The 15,790-nt window shown below is 37.7% G+C and overlaps 2 protein-coding genes across 2 annotated transcripts; one reads left to right on the top strand and one right to left on the bottom strand.

Moving 5' to 3' along the window:
* The first annotated feature begins 2,349 nt into the window (after positions 1-2,349).
* Positions 2,350-5,642, top strand: LOC113760577 (thylakoid lumenal 15 kDa protein 1, chloroplastic). Its single transcript, XM_027303215.1, has 8 exons — positions 2,350-2,533; positions 2,624-2,758; positions 2,883-2,978; positions 3,120-3,192; positions 3,713-3,774; positions 4,491-4,572; positions 5,167-5,227; positions 5,307-5,642. Exons 1-8 carry the CDS (start codon positions 2,399-2,401, stop codon positions 5,356-5,358), a joined length of 696 nt encoding a protein of 231 aa, XP_027159016.1. The 5' UTR covers positions 2,350-2,398; the 3' UTR covers positions 5,359-5,642.
* A 91-nt stretch (positions 5,643-5,733) lies between these two features.
* Positions 5,734-11,492, bottom strand: LOC113760576. Its single transcript, XM_027303214.1, has 3 exons — positions 10,102-11,492; positions 6,589-7,128; positions 5,734-6,014 (listed from the first exon to the last, which is right to left on the bottom strand). The coding sequence occupies exons 1-3, from the start codon at positions 10,951-10,953 to the stop codon at positions 5,916-5,918; spliced, it is 1,491 nt and encodes a 496-aa protein (XP_027159015.1). The 5' UTR covers positions 10,954-11,492; the 3' UTR covers positions 5,734-5,915.
* Between the last annotated feature and the right edge of the window lie 4,298 nt (positions 11,493-15,790).

Raw genomic sequence — 15,790 nt, 5'->3', positions numbered from 1 at the left:
AAAAAATTATTAAAAATAAATTTTGCCTTTAAAATGAATTATGTAATATGTTATTTTTGAAATCCATTTTATAATTTATAGAGTTTGGGGAGTCATTAATTTTTATTGAAAGATTCCAAGTAAATTTGTTTTAGATATATTTAAAAAAAAGATAGAATTGACAAAACATTTAGATATTATAAAAAAACTACTCTATTAATGTATGACAAAGTGACTTGGTGGTAAGTATATTCTGACACATACCAAAAGTTCAAAGTTCGAATCCTAGCAAAGCTAATTAATTTTTTTCCACAAAACCTAGTTTGTGGACAAAATCAGCTGGGTTCCGATGTTGAATTGTCGAATCATTGATTAGTCAACGATTTATGCTCAATCGATCTAATTAGAAATCCAACCCGGTTCAATAACCGCTTCACTGGATTGACAGATTCGACTGCCGAGTCGTGTCGAATTTAATAACTATGACTTATTCTCGAGTGCGTGCTAATTTTTAGAAAGGCAAAGCAAAGGTAGTGTGCATATGATTATCTAGCATCTGGCAAGAATACAAACTTTCTAGTTGCTATCTCAGTGTGTTAAGCAAACTTTTGTATCTAGAAGTTTTGTACAACGAACATATCACCTAATAAGGGCAGATATGGTATATACATGCAATTTAGTTTTTTTTTAAAGTGATTTAGTTTCAAACTCTAGTCACCTGTACCTCTAAACATGGTTTAAGTAGCATTGAATCATAGAAGTTCCTAGTGGTCTTAGGTTTTAATTACGGAATTCTAGAGGCTTAAAATTTATGCTTAGAAAAAGTACCCTTTTATGCTACAGTAGCATACATTAGTAAACTAATAAGATGTCACACAAAAAGTTGGTTCCTTGATTAGGAAAAATATAACTAACTACCTTTAGAGTAGCTGACGATCAAGAAGAGCCTTAGTGTCCCTTGACTTGCATTCATTTCCAAGATTTTCTAGATGTTTTACTAACGAGTGCAAAGGCACTCGTTTAATTCAGTGGATCAATTCCCTTGATCTGGGTTCTCCCTTAACCTATTTGGGTCCATCATCTCCTCCTTAGTATAGAGTAGAAGTAGAAGTAGAATAGAAAATTTATCGTATTGACAAAAAAAAAAAAAGGGTAAAGTATAGATGAGTGCAAATGCTAGGCGGTAATCAAATGTAAACCGCTTTCACTGGTTCATCGTGTTGTTTGGTAGATTTGATTTCCCGACTGATGTAATCTCCGCTCTAATGGCGTATATGTGTAAACAAAACTACGCATTTTGATGCCAATTTTTTTTTTTTTAAATGAAACGAAACAAACAATAGCGCACAAGTTTTTTGCCTGGGAAAAAAAACCACTAACGTAACGTCTATGGGCAACTATTAAAATGTTAGAGGAAAAAACCTGGGGAGCCCTTAAACTATTATCGTTGTTAACTTTTGGCCCCTCATCTAAAATTTGTTTCCGATTGATCCTTAAACAATTAAAAATGCATACTTTGAGGACTTCCGATGACTTTGAGTACAAATCTGACCGGAATTAAAGGGCATTTTTGTCTGTTCATGTTTTGCAGATTTGTGTTTAAATTCATCGGAAATTGCAGAAGAATCTATCCCCGTTTTTGCAATCTGCCCAACCAATCTATCCCCGTTTTTGGTATAGGCCACCACAGAAGGCATCGTTCTTTGCCCTTCAGCATTAGTAACTATAGTAGGCTTCCCTCCTTCCATGGCAGCCACTGCTGAATTCGTTTTCCCCAAATCAATCCCAACAATCTTTTCATTCACTACACTCAAAGACCTGTAGAATTGAGGTTTATAAAAATGGAGTTTTATAATGCAAAAATGGGTTCTGAAATTGGGTTGCTGCTGCTGCTGATGAAGACGCCATTTTTATCAACTTTCAGGCTGATTTTTGGGCCAAAAGATAAACTTTATTGGTGAATAATTTGAGCAAAATCGAGGGAACAGGTTGGTTCTTAATTTTTAAAATTTTTCTCTTCACAGAGAGAAGAGAACATAAGAGATCGATTGTGATGGGGAGGACGATTTGATGGCGAGAGAGGAGATGTTTCTTTTCATCTTCAGTTCTCCTTTAATTCCGGTCAGATTTGTGCTCAAAGTCATCGGAAGTCCTCAAAGTATGCATTTTTAATTGTTTAAGGATCAATCGGAAACAAATTTTAGATGAGGGGCCAAAAGTTAACAACGATAATAGTTTAAGGGCTCCCCAGGTTTTTTCCTCAAAATGTTATGGGTGCAAAAAAAAAGAAGAAAAAGTGTAGTACTCCAATATTTATTGACCAAGTAAATAGTAAGAAAAGTTTAGTAGTATACCAAAATAAATTAAGCACGCAGGGATTATCCACATGTGATGTGAGTCCATTTCTGGATCAGAAGCAATGGCAGTTGTGAACGTCTGCTTGTCTTCCAAACTCCCTCCAAAGCCCAAACTTGACAATCCGCTTCCCAGTCAGCAGCATTTTTGCTTCCCGTCTCTTTCTCTTCCCTTCAATTGCACTGCCACTAGGCCACAGGTACGCTACATTTTCCGGTGAATTCAGCTCAAAAAGTACACTAGACTACAATTTGATTAACTTGGCCAATTTTATTTCCACACATTACAGCGTCCCGTGAATCATCAGTCTCAAGCTCCTCAGAATCCTCTGCTTTGCTTGGGAGAATCAATATCCAGGGCAAGCTTTCTCGCCCTTCTCTCTGCTTCCCTCTTCTTTGCATCCGACCCTGCTTTAGCATTCAAGGTAACCAAAACTACAATTTAGCCCGCAATTATTTTAGCGTTTATTGTGATTCTAAATTGTGGGTTTTTTTTTTGGAATGATTAATGATTTTTTTTTTTTGGGTTACATAATCTGGGGAGAAAAGGGTGGAGGTCCTTACGGTGCAGAAGTTACCAGGGGACAAGATCTCTCTGGGAAAGATTTTAGTGGGAAGAGTTTGGTCAAGCAAGATTTTAAAACTGTATGTGGAATTGAAATTCGTCCACTTCTCTATGCATTTAGATTAAGTATGCTGCATACCTTTTTTCTTTTCTTTTTTTTTTTGGTTGGGGTATTCAATCCTGGATAAGTCGCGTGGCGTCATGTGAATTCTGTTGAACAGTCAATACTTAGGCAAACCAAATTCAAAGGCGCAGCATTAGTAGGAGCTAGCTTCTTTGATGCTGATTTAACAGGTATATCCTCTACTGAAATGTCATTTGCTTTTCTAGTATGGAAAAACAGAATTTTTTATCTAAAGTAGCAGACATAGGGAGTATCTGGGATATTAAATTCGATTACTGAAATGCTTGATGATGAACCGCCTGCCACCGATTCCACTACAGCAAAAGACTACAATTGTAACTTACAAGAAAAGTGTAAACTAAAAGCACCTAGGGCAAACTAATTACTTTGTTCTTTATGTGGACAAACCAATTAGTGTAGCAATTGCCATTCTAAGTTTTCATTTCTAAACTGGCACCTAACGTGTGAGATTTAGGTTCCAAAAATGGAGCTCAGTGATGGTCACTGAAGGGAATAACTCGAAAATCAAAATGATTATGCAAAACTGCTTTACTAATGTACTTTGGCAGCTACACAAATCTAAAGCCCTGGTTTAGATAGAGCATGCTATATTACTTCATCTGACATTCTGATCGTGAAGCTTTTGTCCATTCAAAACAAAATCTTGGTTTCTGCTTTATATGTATTCAGGTGCTGATCTATCTGATGCTGATCTTAGAGGAGCTGACTTCTCTTTAGCAAATGTGACCAAGGTAATGAATTTTGCTTCATGTCATACATAGATTTCATGCTTTTGGTGTTGTGTTGATTTTGTTGCCATAAAAAAATTCACTGTGTCTATTCATCATTTGCCATTAGTCCATGTTTGTAACGAGCAAGGTGCTACACTGCATATTCAGTTGAGGTGCTTTTTTCTTGGGGGAATATAAGATGTTCATCTTCTGAATAATTGGATGTTTTCTGTGACCAATGCCCTTATGCTTCAAAAAAAAAATCAAGATGGGAATGTACGAGTACCTGACCAGTCCAGATTGAGTAGCAAGCTAACATGCAGTCAAACTAGAAGCTTAATTTATTCTAGTCCATAGAGAAGAGTTGGGTACAAAAGATACCACCTCTTTACTTGCCAAAATATGATGGTGCTCATAAAAAGAATTTAAGAACAACAAGGGAATGGCTGTGTTTGGTTGGAAGTTCTTTTAACTATTTCAGATGTCCAGATGCTGTTTGATGGTATCGTCAACATTCTGGATTTCAGTGCATGTTTGATTGTAATAGATTCTGTTCAAGAAATTATGGCTGTCTTTCCATCCACATAGCCTTTGAGCATGCTTTTGTAGCTGTTGAACTGGATTTGGAGCTTATATAACTGATTACACTTGGGAGCTGTAACGTACTAGTTGTGATTCTTAAGTTTTTTGACCTTGATATTGACTTCCATCTCCGGTGTGACTGTCACTTTCTGCAGGCAAATTTGAGCAATGCAAACTTGGAAGGCGCACTTGCTACCGGGAATACATCTTTCAGAGGGTCAATTATAACTGGCGCAGGTAAGAAGAACTAACTTTTAATTTTATACTTACAATTGCCATGATGCATCATTTACCATACTGTTATAAATTTCAGGTGTGGGATAGTTAAAATATAACTTTGCAGGGAATTCAAAACAGGAGCAAACAAGTAACTAACTGTGACATGTACAGAGAATAGAAAAACGCTTGGTGCCCTCGCTTGGCCCATGTTTCCTATTTTCTGTCTGCGATGATCTTCTTTTCACTTGTTTCTTGATCTTTGTGACAAAACAACGAGAAACGACTGATAATCACGATATGGACTTGATTATACTGATTAGATATTCCTTCACATTTGGTATTGAGACGGCTACTGGGTCTTGGAAATGATTTCAACCCCATGGAACCTGGGAATGCTGCATTGGGGGAGAGTTGGGTTGGGTGGTAAGATGGAAAGAGTCGAAAGTAAGAGATTTTAAATTCAAATCCTCTCACTTACCCAAAAAGAGGGGTAAATGCTGCCTAAATTATTCAAATTGTGACTCATAAGCATGCTAGTAATATGTTTCTTGAGAGAGGGATAAATTAAAACAAAAAAAAAAGTTGCTGATACAGAGCATTTTGTAATTGCAGATTTTACGGATGTTCCTCTCAGGGATGATCAACGAGAATACCTTTGCAAGGTTGCAGACGGGTAATGTGGTTACTGCGAGTCCTGATACATTTTTTTTTTTCATGTATTTTCACTTCGTCTGAAGACTTTTTACCATCAGAGTGAACCCAACTACTGGTAATGCAACAAGAGACACATTGTTCTGCAACTAGTACCGTATCCCAAAAAGATTGTGCAAGGAGCGAGGCCTGGGTGAAGGCTTTGGAAGACCAGCAACCATTGACATTTTTGCAGCAATCCATAAGAGTGGCAAATTCTATTCGACCGCCTGAGAGAGGAATGAATTTTCTAAAACTTTTGATTTGTATAGTGATGGCTCAAAACTCTTCTGATCTTTCCCTTCGTTTCTCCTTCAGTCCGAGCTCAAAAGTCAACGTATTCTCGTGTACATTCTTTGAACAGAATTGACCGGTTCATTAGCATCTCTTTCCATAATCTTCGCACTGTTGGATTTTCCGTGATGAGAACAAAAATTTTTCATCCAATCAAAAGGATGGCTAGACCTTGCATTTTACTCTCTTGAATAGTTACCACAAAATAACAAAAAGTTTCAATCTTCTACGCTATTTAATTATTAGAGAGCCAACTTTACACGATCCCCGGCACCAATAAATTGCTTTCAAGATAAACATCTATTGAAAGCTACGATACGACAGGGGAAAAAAACAAAGAAAAGAAGAAAGAAAAGGGTATTCTATTTACCAAAACCTTAGGGGGTAATGGACTCTTGTTGATTACATCTTCTAATCAACACCTTTAGAGTGCCGTCCTTGGAGCTTTTGATTTCACAGCATCGCCTACGGGGGCTCTGCACAAGCATTCACAGACCACGAGATATATCATCCAAAAAACATATAATCACCAAAAGATGCAACTTTTTTGGTCGTATAACATGGATCAAGAGAATGACCTCTCTCGTAGCTGTTTAAAAGGCAGTTTAGAAGAGGCATAAGCAAGAATAACACTACCAAATTTCAATATTTACAAAGTAAAATTGACAGCCGTCTTATACTTCAATTGCCTAATGCTTGCGTATAGCCAACCTCTCAAAAGCAATTGCACAAGAAGTAAAAACAATTAGGCCACTTTATGCAAGTAAAATGCTGGATATAGAATAATCACCAAAACATTTTGGAAAATAGCGCGGCCGGAACTTTCAACTAATTTGTGATGCTCAACATTTTTTAAGTTATGAAACAAGACAGGAAATGCCACGCCTAGCAAAGTTTGGTTCAAGACTTTATCCAACTTCTGGGATTCTAGCTTTTTGGTTCAATCAATTATCCGTGTCCTACTTTGTGCGAAGACATACCTTCAGAGTCTTAGCGGCGGCTAATATGCATATTAAAATGGTTAAGCAACGGGGAAAAAATGGAACGAACCTTCCATTCTTTTTGGTCCATTTTCAATGCTGAGACGAGAACTCTCTCAATACCCACTGCATGGCCATGGTGTCCTCCCCTACAATTCTCAGGCTCAGAAATGGACCTCCTGTAACTAGTGAGAGTCCCACCGTTGCCATCTTCGCCAATCCCCTCTATGTAATATACAGCTGGGCGTTCACAAGGGTCAGGATTCACAGGACGTGTATTGAAAATAAAGGGTCCATTGCTCCAACTCCGCCATGTCCGGAATGTCTGCAATGGTTTCTCCAAGTCTCCAGCTATCAATAATGAAGGGTATATCTGCGCAGCGTAGCCCCATGAGATAGACACAGACCATTTATACCACCCATGGTAGCAGAATGACTGCTGCATTATCTGGGCTGGGTCCATATGGTATGCTTGGATGAGGTTTTCCAGTGACTCGTGCTGAGTCAGATTTGGAAACAATGGTTTCACATGGTCAAGGTGGTGGAGCGATACAAGGGGTACCATAGGATGTGCTGCCAGAAGACCAAATAGGTCACCTCGAATATCAATCTGAAAGTTTTAATGCCATAAGCATAAGCAGAAGTTTGATTGTACTTTTTCACATGAAAGTACCATGATTGATTTTTTTCTTTTTCTTTTGATCAAAATGATGTTAAGAGTAATAATACCAAACAAGAATTTAGGACCAAAAAAATCATCTACAGGTTGACATCTCGAACCATAACTTCAAATAGAAATGGCAAGTGCGAGTTGACTGCATTCATTTTGAAAAGTCGTAGTCTAATATATAAGATGACTGGACTAATTGTCACATGTTCTAGCATATTACATTTTGTCCAGCACTTCCGTTGCCTGGGGCTGAAGTGTTAGACTTGAATATAAATTTTCTTTCTTTGTTTCTTTCCGTAGTTAAAACTTAAAAGGTACGCCTGACTTCATAATGGTAGACCAAGAACCATCAATTGGGTGGAGACATTGAAAAACGATATAATGGCCTTCTCTACAGTTTGTTGCTGTCCTTGGCAATAATTTTTCTTTTCTTCCCCCCATAACCCCACCAAAGAGAAGAAAAGGGAAGGCATGGACGGATTGGCTTGTGGGAATTAAGGGCAAATAGCCATTTTTAGATACAAATCATGTTCCCTTCCTATTTCACATTTCTATTACATCTCTTATTGAGCTTCTGAAATAAGCAAAACATAACCTCGTTATATCAACTCCTTTGTCATACATCCTTGAAAGGGGGGGAAAAAACGAAAATCTTAATGACATTGAATTGTAATAGATGAACCCACATGAAGATAGCTAATTGATCAGACTTTGATTATATTCAATCTCGTACTCTTTAATTGCACATTCTAGAATTAAAAGATTGTGCAGGGAGTAGGAGGAAGACGAATCTAGATCTTTTCCTAAGCATAGTGGAAAGTGGATACCATGGCAACAACCAACGAGAACATAAAAGACTCTGGCAATCACATGAAGTGGCCTATGCTTACATCGTTTTCCAAGTAGAATCTTGAAGACGAGAAAAAGGGTTAAAGGACAAGCGCATACGTGGCCCAATATCTACATCTTAATCGTAATCACAAATCACAAGGTACGGTCAAATTAAATGGTGGTGAATTCCGCTAAGTAAGAATACACATCATAATCTATTTAAAAGAAAATGTGCCTAGTCAACAAATAATAATCAAGATAAACCAATTTCTTTCTTCAATGAAAACCTCAGACTCTAGCAGGATTGTAATACTAGAGATACTCCTTCAATTTGACCAGAGTGCTATTAGGTAGCTTTATTAACTATGTTCTTCCTTTTAAGTATTGGGCTGCTCACAAGTCCTTTATTTAAGTAGTAGCCGCCCAAGCTAGCGTGCTGAAAAACTACTGGGGATGCAAGAACACGTGTCTACATTCTATAACATGTATACTGAACCAAAAAAAAAAAAAACCTTTTATGAGACGTACCGTCTTAATTTTGTCAGATAAGATATTGTGTTAAATTTTAAGTGTATAATTATACAAAAAAATATGTATCGAGAGACCCGTATCCATATTCTTTTGAACTTTTATCCAACCTAACTGAAGCATTTTTCTGCATTCAACTCTACCAAGGGGCTATTCTCATTTGACTATTTCACTTGATTTTATATTGTACTTTTTGGATTATGAGTTTTTTTGCTATTGTAATTTTATTGTATATTTAGGATTTAGATATTTCATGGTAGAAAAAGAAAAAGCTACAATCAAAATTTTATCTAGAGAAGTTTTACTCCATAATTACAATCCAACAACATTTGAAAAATCGACACCACATGAGAACACACCTATATCACATGTAATTAATCACCGGGCCACGGTGCACCAAGACCAGACCCTACAGAGTACTATAAAATAAGGTTAATTTTTCTACAGTATATTTTTCTACAATAGCAAATTTTTGGTCATGTTTGTCTGCTACAAATTTTTTAATAACTTTAGTTATAGTAATCTTAAAAAATTTCTCAAAATTTTTAAACTATACATTTCAAAATATCCAAAAATTTACACATTTTAAAAATTTTTCCTACAACTTCTACAGTAAAGTTTCACCCAAACACCCAAAACAAACTTATTTGCCAAATGGGGATTACAGACACTACTTTTAAAACATCGGTTCACCATCCAACTATGGAAGAAGGACAAATGTACAAATGCAAACTTATGGACAAAGAAAACAGAAGACGTTCACCCACAAAGCAGTTCACCTAAACTACCATTTACGTGGCAAAAACAAGCATCAGACTAAGTAGGTTTGACAGCTGCCACGTACGAGGATAAAAGCAACATGCGAAGGTCAAGTGTTTGTCTATCTACTATACATTCAACCATGTCCAGAACCAACATAAACAAGGAGCCCAGAGGAATATAGATTAATTTCTTGTTTCAAGGACATTTCTCATTTCTACAGTTGTACTTTACCAGACTGTCAGGTTACCTCTTGATGATATAAATTCAAGTCCAACATAAGCACCCCTTAAATTAAGTACCTAATCGATTGATTTCTTCTAGAAAGGTATAAAAAAAAAAATGCGCTGTAATATACGACAACAAAATACTACGAAGATTTAAGAATTTTCCCCACTAAAAAATCAGGGCACTATTACGCACTCACTGATTAGAATTCTCGTCCACTAATTTTTTTAAACAAATCAGAGTCTTGCACTAAAGAAAAGACTTCCAAATCGGTCAGCATTTCTTACCAAGTTCAAAGTCGTGAATGAATACGACGTCATTGACCTAGGACTAAGCTGCTAATTTTTTTTTTTTAATGCTTCAAAAAAAAAAAAAGCTGGTATTTTTTTTTCCACTTAAATTGAAGTGCACAAAATTTCAGACAAAACAAGAAAAAATCCGACATCGACGCATCGCTAATTCAAACAACAATAAATTGTTACCATACGACAGATATTGGTGCTGCGCATTGATTCCTCTAAAGTTAGCACTATAATGGATGCATCATCAAAATAATTCACAGCGTACCTGGTGGAACCCACGCTCTCTAGTGAGGGAGACACCCAGCTCTTTAATACATGCCCACACCCGCTCATCAGAGCCGTAGAAATTGTAGTACCTATCAAGACAACCGTCCATTACTCTAACCAACTCCGCCGCTAACGGATAACTTATTGCAATTCCTCCGCCACCAAAAGCCATATCATAGGAATGAGTGATGTCTTGCTCTACGCTCTCCGAATTCCCACCAACATAATACATCTGGCGGTGATCGTACTTGGCTAACACCGTAACTAAGTTGTCCGGGAAAAACACCGTATCGTCGTCTCCCATCACGAACCACCTCACATCCGGTAACCCGACCCGGAAAGAATCCACCACGATCCTGGAGAGCCTGACTGCTGATTGTGAGCTTGTGTACCTAAACCGGGTCCAGTCGGAGGAGACCCTATAGGGAGGGGAGTTCTCGGGCCATGGTGTGCCCGCGTCGGGTTCCTTATCTAACCAAACGAACCCCCGTGTGATGTTATCCTGCCACCACAGCGCTGAATAGTGGCTCCGATCGTTCCACGTCGAGGTCGACCCGCCGATGCCGAACACGATGTGGGTTATGTTGGTCGGGCTGGAAATAGGGCCTTCCTCGGTGTTACAGGCTGTTGTGGAGATGTTGTCAGTCGGGTTCGGGCATTCGGGGCAGATAAACCAGGGAGGTTGACTTGTGAACACCGAGTAAACAAGCAACGCAGCGGAGACGAAGAGGAAAGCCAAAATGCCACCTTTTACGGAAGTCGTTAAGAAATCGTTGCGCTGATTGGAAACGAGGAACGGTTTGAACGGGTTCAAGGTTTCCTGGCCAGATTTCTCCCGGGTCTGAGACATTGATGATGGCGTCAAAATTCAAAAGAAAAATATCCGGAACTTTTTTCTGCAGTGAAAAAAAGTTGCAGTTCCTGCATGGAATGATGGGTTGTTCTGTCGAAAATTATATGCCTTCTAGGAATATGGCAATAAAGCGCAGTGTGTGTTTTTCACCGTGTACGGGAGTTCTGGGGTGAGAAGTTTGAATGGCAAGCGCAAAGCCAGGGCAGGGAAGGCTTTGAAGATCTAAATGGAGGACTGAGATCAGAGCATGTGGCCGCAGCCTTGGTGCCGCGATACGTGTTGGTTGCCCAATGGGTTATAAAAGGAGACAGGAATTTACTTCGGTTTCCTATTTTTTCTTGCAGATTTTGAAATATATCCTTGAGTTGACTGTGTATGTCCCTTACAGTACGATGATCATCAGTCAAAGCCTTAAGAGTAAAGACATTTATTAAGACCAACTTCTCAATGAAGAATAAAAAGACGAAAAATGAAAAAGGGGAAGGGCAAAAAGTACGATAATGAAAAGGTGTGGAATTTAGATTGCTCGAACCGTGGTAGACGATAGAACAAGCATGCCAAGTCAACTATATTATCCATATTGTAAGGCTTATGTCAAGTTACAACAAATTGTACAACAACCATAGTTATTAAACCCAACCCGGGAAGGAATCCGGCGAAGGAGGTGGGTCAACGGGTTACTGGTTTAACCGGTGGGTGAATGGTTGAACCGGTGGGTCACTACATATATTTAAATATTATATTTCATAATTATTTATATAAGATATATGATATAAATTGTAATAAATAATGTCATAACAAAAGCTCATTTAATTTAATTTGTTATAAAATAATTAATTCATATAAGAATCAATCAAATATAAAGTTATTTATTAATATACTAAACTTCAGGTGTAAAATTTTATCTATATTTAGTGTAATTATCTAGCTTATTTATGAATTTTAAGTGTAAAAAATTATTAAAAATAATATTTGTCTTTAAATGAATTATGTAATATGTTATTTTTGGAATCCATTTTATAACTTATAGAGTTTGGAGGGTAATAAATTTTTATTAAAAGATTCCAAATAAATTTGTTTTAGAGAAAAAAAGATAGAATTGAAAAAACATTTATATATCATAATAAAGCTACTATATCAACATATATGGAAGTAGTTTGGTGGTAAGCAGGCGGTAGTGTTGGGGCAGAGGTCCGAAGTTCGAGTTCCAACAATAGCAATATAATTTTTCCACAAAATCCGGTTAGTGACAAAACCGGCCAAAACCGGCCGGGTTTCCGGTTTAACCTGGTTCGACCGCCGGGTCGTTGACTAAGTCAACGGTCTCTTTGCACAAACGATCTGATTCCAAACCCGGCCCGGTCCAATGACCGGTCCACCGGTTTGACCGGTTCGACCGCCGGGCCGGGCCGGGTTTAATAACTATGACAACAACAAATATCTACATTTCAAAATTTGAGGGATGTAGATATATCTTATCTTCAATAACGTCAATCAAGTTAATGCACAAATCGTTGTTGAGATTCTGTAGTTATTGAATATTGGAGTAATCATAGGGCATCTATTAAAGCTCGAATGCTTAACTACGAAATAAATTGGCCATCTCTTGATGAAAAATTTTATGTAGATTTAGAGCAACTATTACTACTAGACATGTTTAGTAAGTTTTTCCTAACTAATGAAAGAACTCCACATTGACACGTAAGGGTCTCAATTAATTTCATTTAACGTATCAAGTTGACCCCACTTAAAATGTGAATTAGCAAGTGAGATTCTTATATATTTACATGAAATTTTTCTATTGATTCTATACCGATTATTAGGTATGTTTAGTAATTATTTTGAACTAACATAAAACTTCATATCATTCAATGCCAAGAGTATCGCTAACAGCTCCGGTGTCATCAAAACAAGGAACCAACAAAAATCATAACGAGGCTTACTACTATTTTTTTTTTTTTTAAAAGCATAAAGTTTTATTAAGATGGAATAAGATCCGCCTGAAGTGCGGACAGTACAAAAGATGGGGATGAATGTTTCCATAAATAGTCATCCATGACAGTACAAGCATTCCTAGCAAAGCTATGGGCTGCATTATTCAAAGAACGTGGTATCCATATGGCTTTCCACCTGGTGAAATTTTGCAGAAGTTGCAAGACATCATCAATCAATACGCCACATGCTGAATCATCAGAGTCATATTGCTAAAGCATTTTTGTAATCTTTAGATTGTCACCCTCAAGAGCAACGTGACTATAGCCTAATTCAACCAGCAATTTAGTTACAAACTTCGCCGCATAAGTTTCGATCACAAACGGGGCTAAAATACCAAGAATTTTCTTAGACAATCTAGCTATGAGGTCGCCTACGCCATCACGCACCACCACCCCAATACCTGAGAAGCCTTCTAATGGAACAATGACCCCATCAAAATTTGCTTTGACAAAATCCATTTGAGGTTTTTTCCACTAAGTTTGTGTGGCTTGGTATTGCATAGAAGTTATTGAGCCATGCGTTGGATTTAAAGTAGCTTCACGATATTGGTGTGCATAATTTATAGAAAAAGAAACCAAACTAAGTGGGTCATTATACGAACCTTCAAAGGTAACTCCATTGCGATTGTTCCAAAGATTCCACAGCATTATAGCTACCAATTCCATGTTTTTTCTTGATAGATGATGTAGGAGATTAAGGAGCCATATTGTGACTTGCTGAGCGGTATCCAAATGAACTTTTGTAGATAAATGGCTGAGTGCCCATGATTGAATGGCTACTGGACAAGAAAGGAAGATGTGATTCATGTCGTCAGATGGAGCGTGGCAAACACCACAGGATGCAACGAGGCTTACTACTATGATAACCCAAACATAGCTTTGAAATCAAGCAAGAAACGTCTACATAACTCACTAATTCACTCAAACTACACATAATTTATTATTTAAATGCATGCTCGTAATTAATTGTCCATATATTTAGTTACTTTTTCAAATTAGTTTCACTTTTTCCAATATATTAACTCTTGAAACATCTTAACAAGAACATTCTTTAACACATTTGAATTACTATTATTAAGTGAATGCATACATTGACAATTAACTCTCCTTTTGTATTTAGATAATTTTCTAAATTAGTTTCTCTCTTTCTAAAAAATTAACATAAAAAACTATGTTCCAGTGATTTGTATTTAGGTACTGGTTGGATTGAGGGAATAGGAGGGAGAGGAGAGGATAGGATTTGGAAGGATTTTTTTTTTGATTGAATTTTGAGGTAAGAAATGAAAGAATAAGAAGGGAAATGATACAATTGTTTGTTCTAGTATGGTTTCAGTCCAAAAAGTGGGCAAAAACAGAGGGATAAGGTATCAAATTTAATAAAATCATTTAAATTTGTTTAAAAAACTTTTTTCCTTTCATTTTTAATTGAGTGATACTTAGATTTTTTTCCCTTGCTCAACCTAAACAAAATTTTAGTATTTCCTTTCATTTTCTTTTATATTTAATTCAAACAAGATAGATGGAAATCATTTCCCTCTACTCTACTCTCCTTATAGATTAGAACATGTCTCTGAAACCACAAGTTACTTTCTTTTTCTACTAGTGTGCTTTCCTTTCTTTTCCTTTCATTTGTTCCAATCCAAATGGTGCCTTCGTAACGGTTGGGTGCTAGGATGATGCTAAAAGCATTGTTGATTGTATATCCATTGAGTTACGTGATTTTCCAATGGACCTAATGGCATATACCGTATAGACTGCAGTACGAATACTAAGACCTCTTTAGCTGTTGGGCTATTCATCTCTAAAAGTGGGCCTGCTGAGTAATTTCCTGACAACGACTAGGCTATTGGCTTAGTGGCCACCACCTAGTTGGTGGGGTGCCAAAATACCACATTTAAGTGGCTTGTTTCCAAAAAAATCAGGCAGGTGTGTTGTGCACCCGTCTGATCTGGTGGTGGGTCAGTCTCCTTCGGGTTATTCCTGGGCCTACTTAGATCCGCCCCCTTCCCCTTAGTGTAGGATAGATTATGTTTATCGTCTCTGAAAAAAAAAAGAGTAATTTTCTGACCAGTTCTGTTACTAAAGTGATGCAATAGTTGGGCCTATTTGGCAAATGGGTTTTTACCCACGTTTGTTTTCTATTAGTTTTTTTATCAACTTTAGCTATAGTAATCTAAAAAAATCTCAAACTTTTTTACCTACACACTTTAAAATACAAAAAAAAAAAAAAAAAATCCTTTCCCCTTTTCTTCTTCTTTCTCCCCCACTCTAACCCATCACCACTTCCGTTGCCGGCCACCACCTTCGCCACCGGTTCCGATGCCAGTCCTTTTTTTTTTTTTTTCTCTTTCTCCCCCTCCCCTCTCCCCCTCTTTCTCTTCCCCGCCATCCTCCCACTTTGCCCGATCTGGTCCTCTCATTTTTTTTCCTTTCTCCCTCTTCCTCTCCTCCTTTGCTCCCCCACCACCCTTCCCCTCCCCCTTTGGCCGATTTGGTCGCGAGACCAAATTGCACCGGTGGAGGGGGAGGGTGGCGGGGGGAGGGGGAAGGGGGAAGGGGAAGAGAGGGGGAGAGGGAAAATTGTAAAAAAAAAAAAAAGTTTCTATTGCTGCTTTGTTCGGTGAGGGAAGGAGAGGAGAGGGTGAGAGAAAAAGCAAAAAAAAAAAAATAAATTTTGTTGTTGCTTCATCTGGCAAGGGAGACGGAGAATTGGCGGGCAAAGGAAGGGGAGAAGGAAAGGGAGAGAGAAAAGAGGGATGGCGGGGAAGGAACAGGGAGAGGTGGCGGGGAGGAGATGGGGAGAGAAAAAAAGCAAAAAAAAAAATTATTTTGTTGCTTCA

The sequence above is a fragment of the Coffea eugenioides genome, chromosome 2 (genome assembly GCF_003713205.1).
Source record: "Coffea eugenioides isolate CCC68of chromosome 2, Ceug_1.0, whole genome shotgun sequence".
In the NCBI taxonomy this organism is placed as follows: domain Eukaryota; kingdom Viridiplantae; phylum Streptophyta; class Magnoliopsida; order Gentianales; family Rubiaceae; genus Coffea; species Coffea eugenioides.
This window is presented reverse-complemented; position numbering and strand designations above follow the sequence as displayed.

What these genes read in the sequence shown, in the direction of transcription:
- LOC113760577 (XM_027303215.1), top strand. Translation starts at nt 2,399, where the DNA reads ATGGCAGTTGTGAACGTCTGCTTGTCTTCCAAACTCCCTCCAAAGCCC. An exon ending in TCAAGCAAGATTTTAAAACT is followed by an intron (nt 2,979 to 3,119) that starts GTATGTGGAATT and finishes TCTGTTGAACAG; the next exon opens with TCAATACTTAGGCAAACCAA. An exon ending in CTTTGCAAGGTTGCAGACGG is followed by an intron (nt 5,228 to 5,306) that starts GTAATGTGGTTA and finishes TTTTACCATCAG; the next exon opens with AGTGAACCCAACTACTGGTA.
- LOC113760576 (XM_027303214.1), bottom strand. Translation starts at nt 10,953, where the DNA reads ATGTCTCAGACCCGGGAGAAATCTGGCCAGGAAACCTTGAACCCGTTC. An exon ending in GAGAGCGTGGGTTCCACCAG is followed by an intron (nt 7,129 to 10,101) that starts GTACGCTGTGAA and finishes TAAAACTTTCAG; the next exon opens with ATTGATATTCGAGGTGACCT. An exon ending in TGGACCAAAAAGAATGGAAG is followed by an intron (nt 6,015 to 6,588) that starts GTTCGTTCCATT and finishes ATGCTTGTGCAG; the next exon opens with AGCCCCCGTAGGCGATGCTG.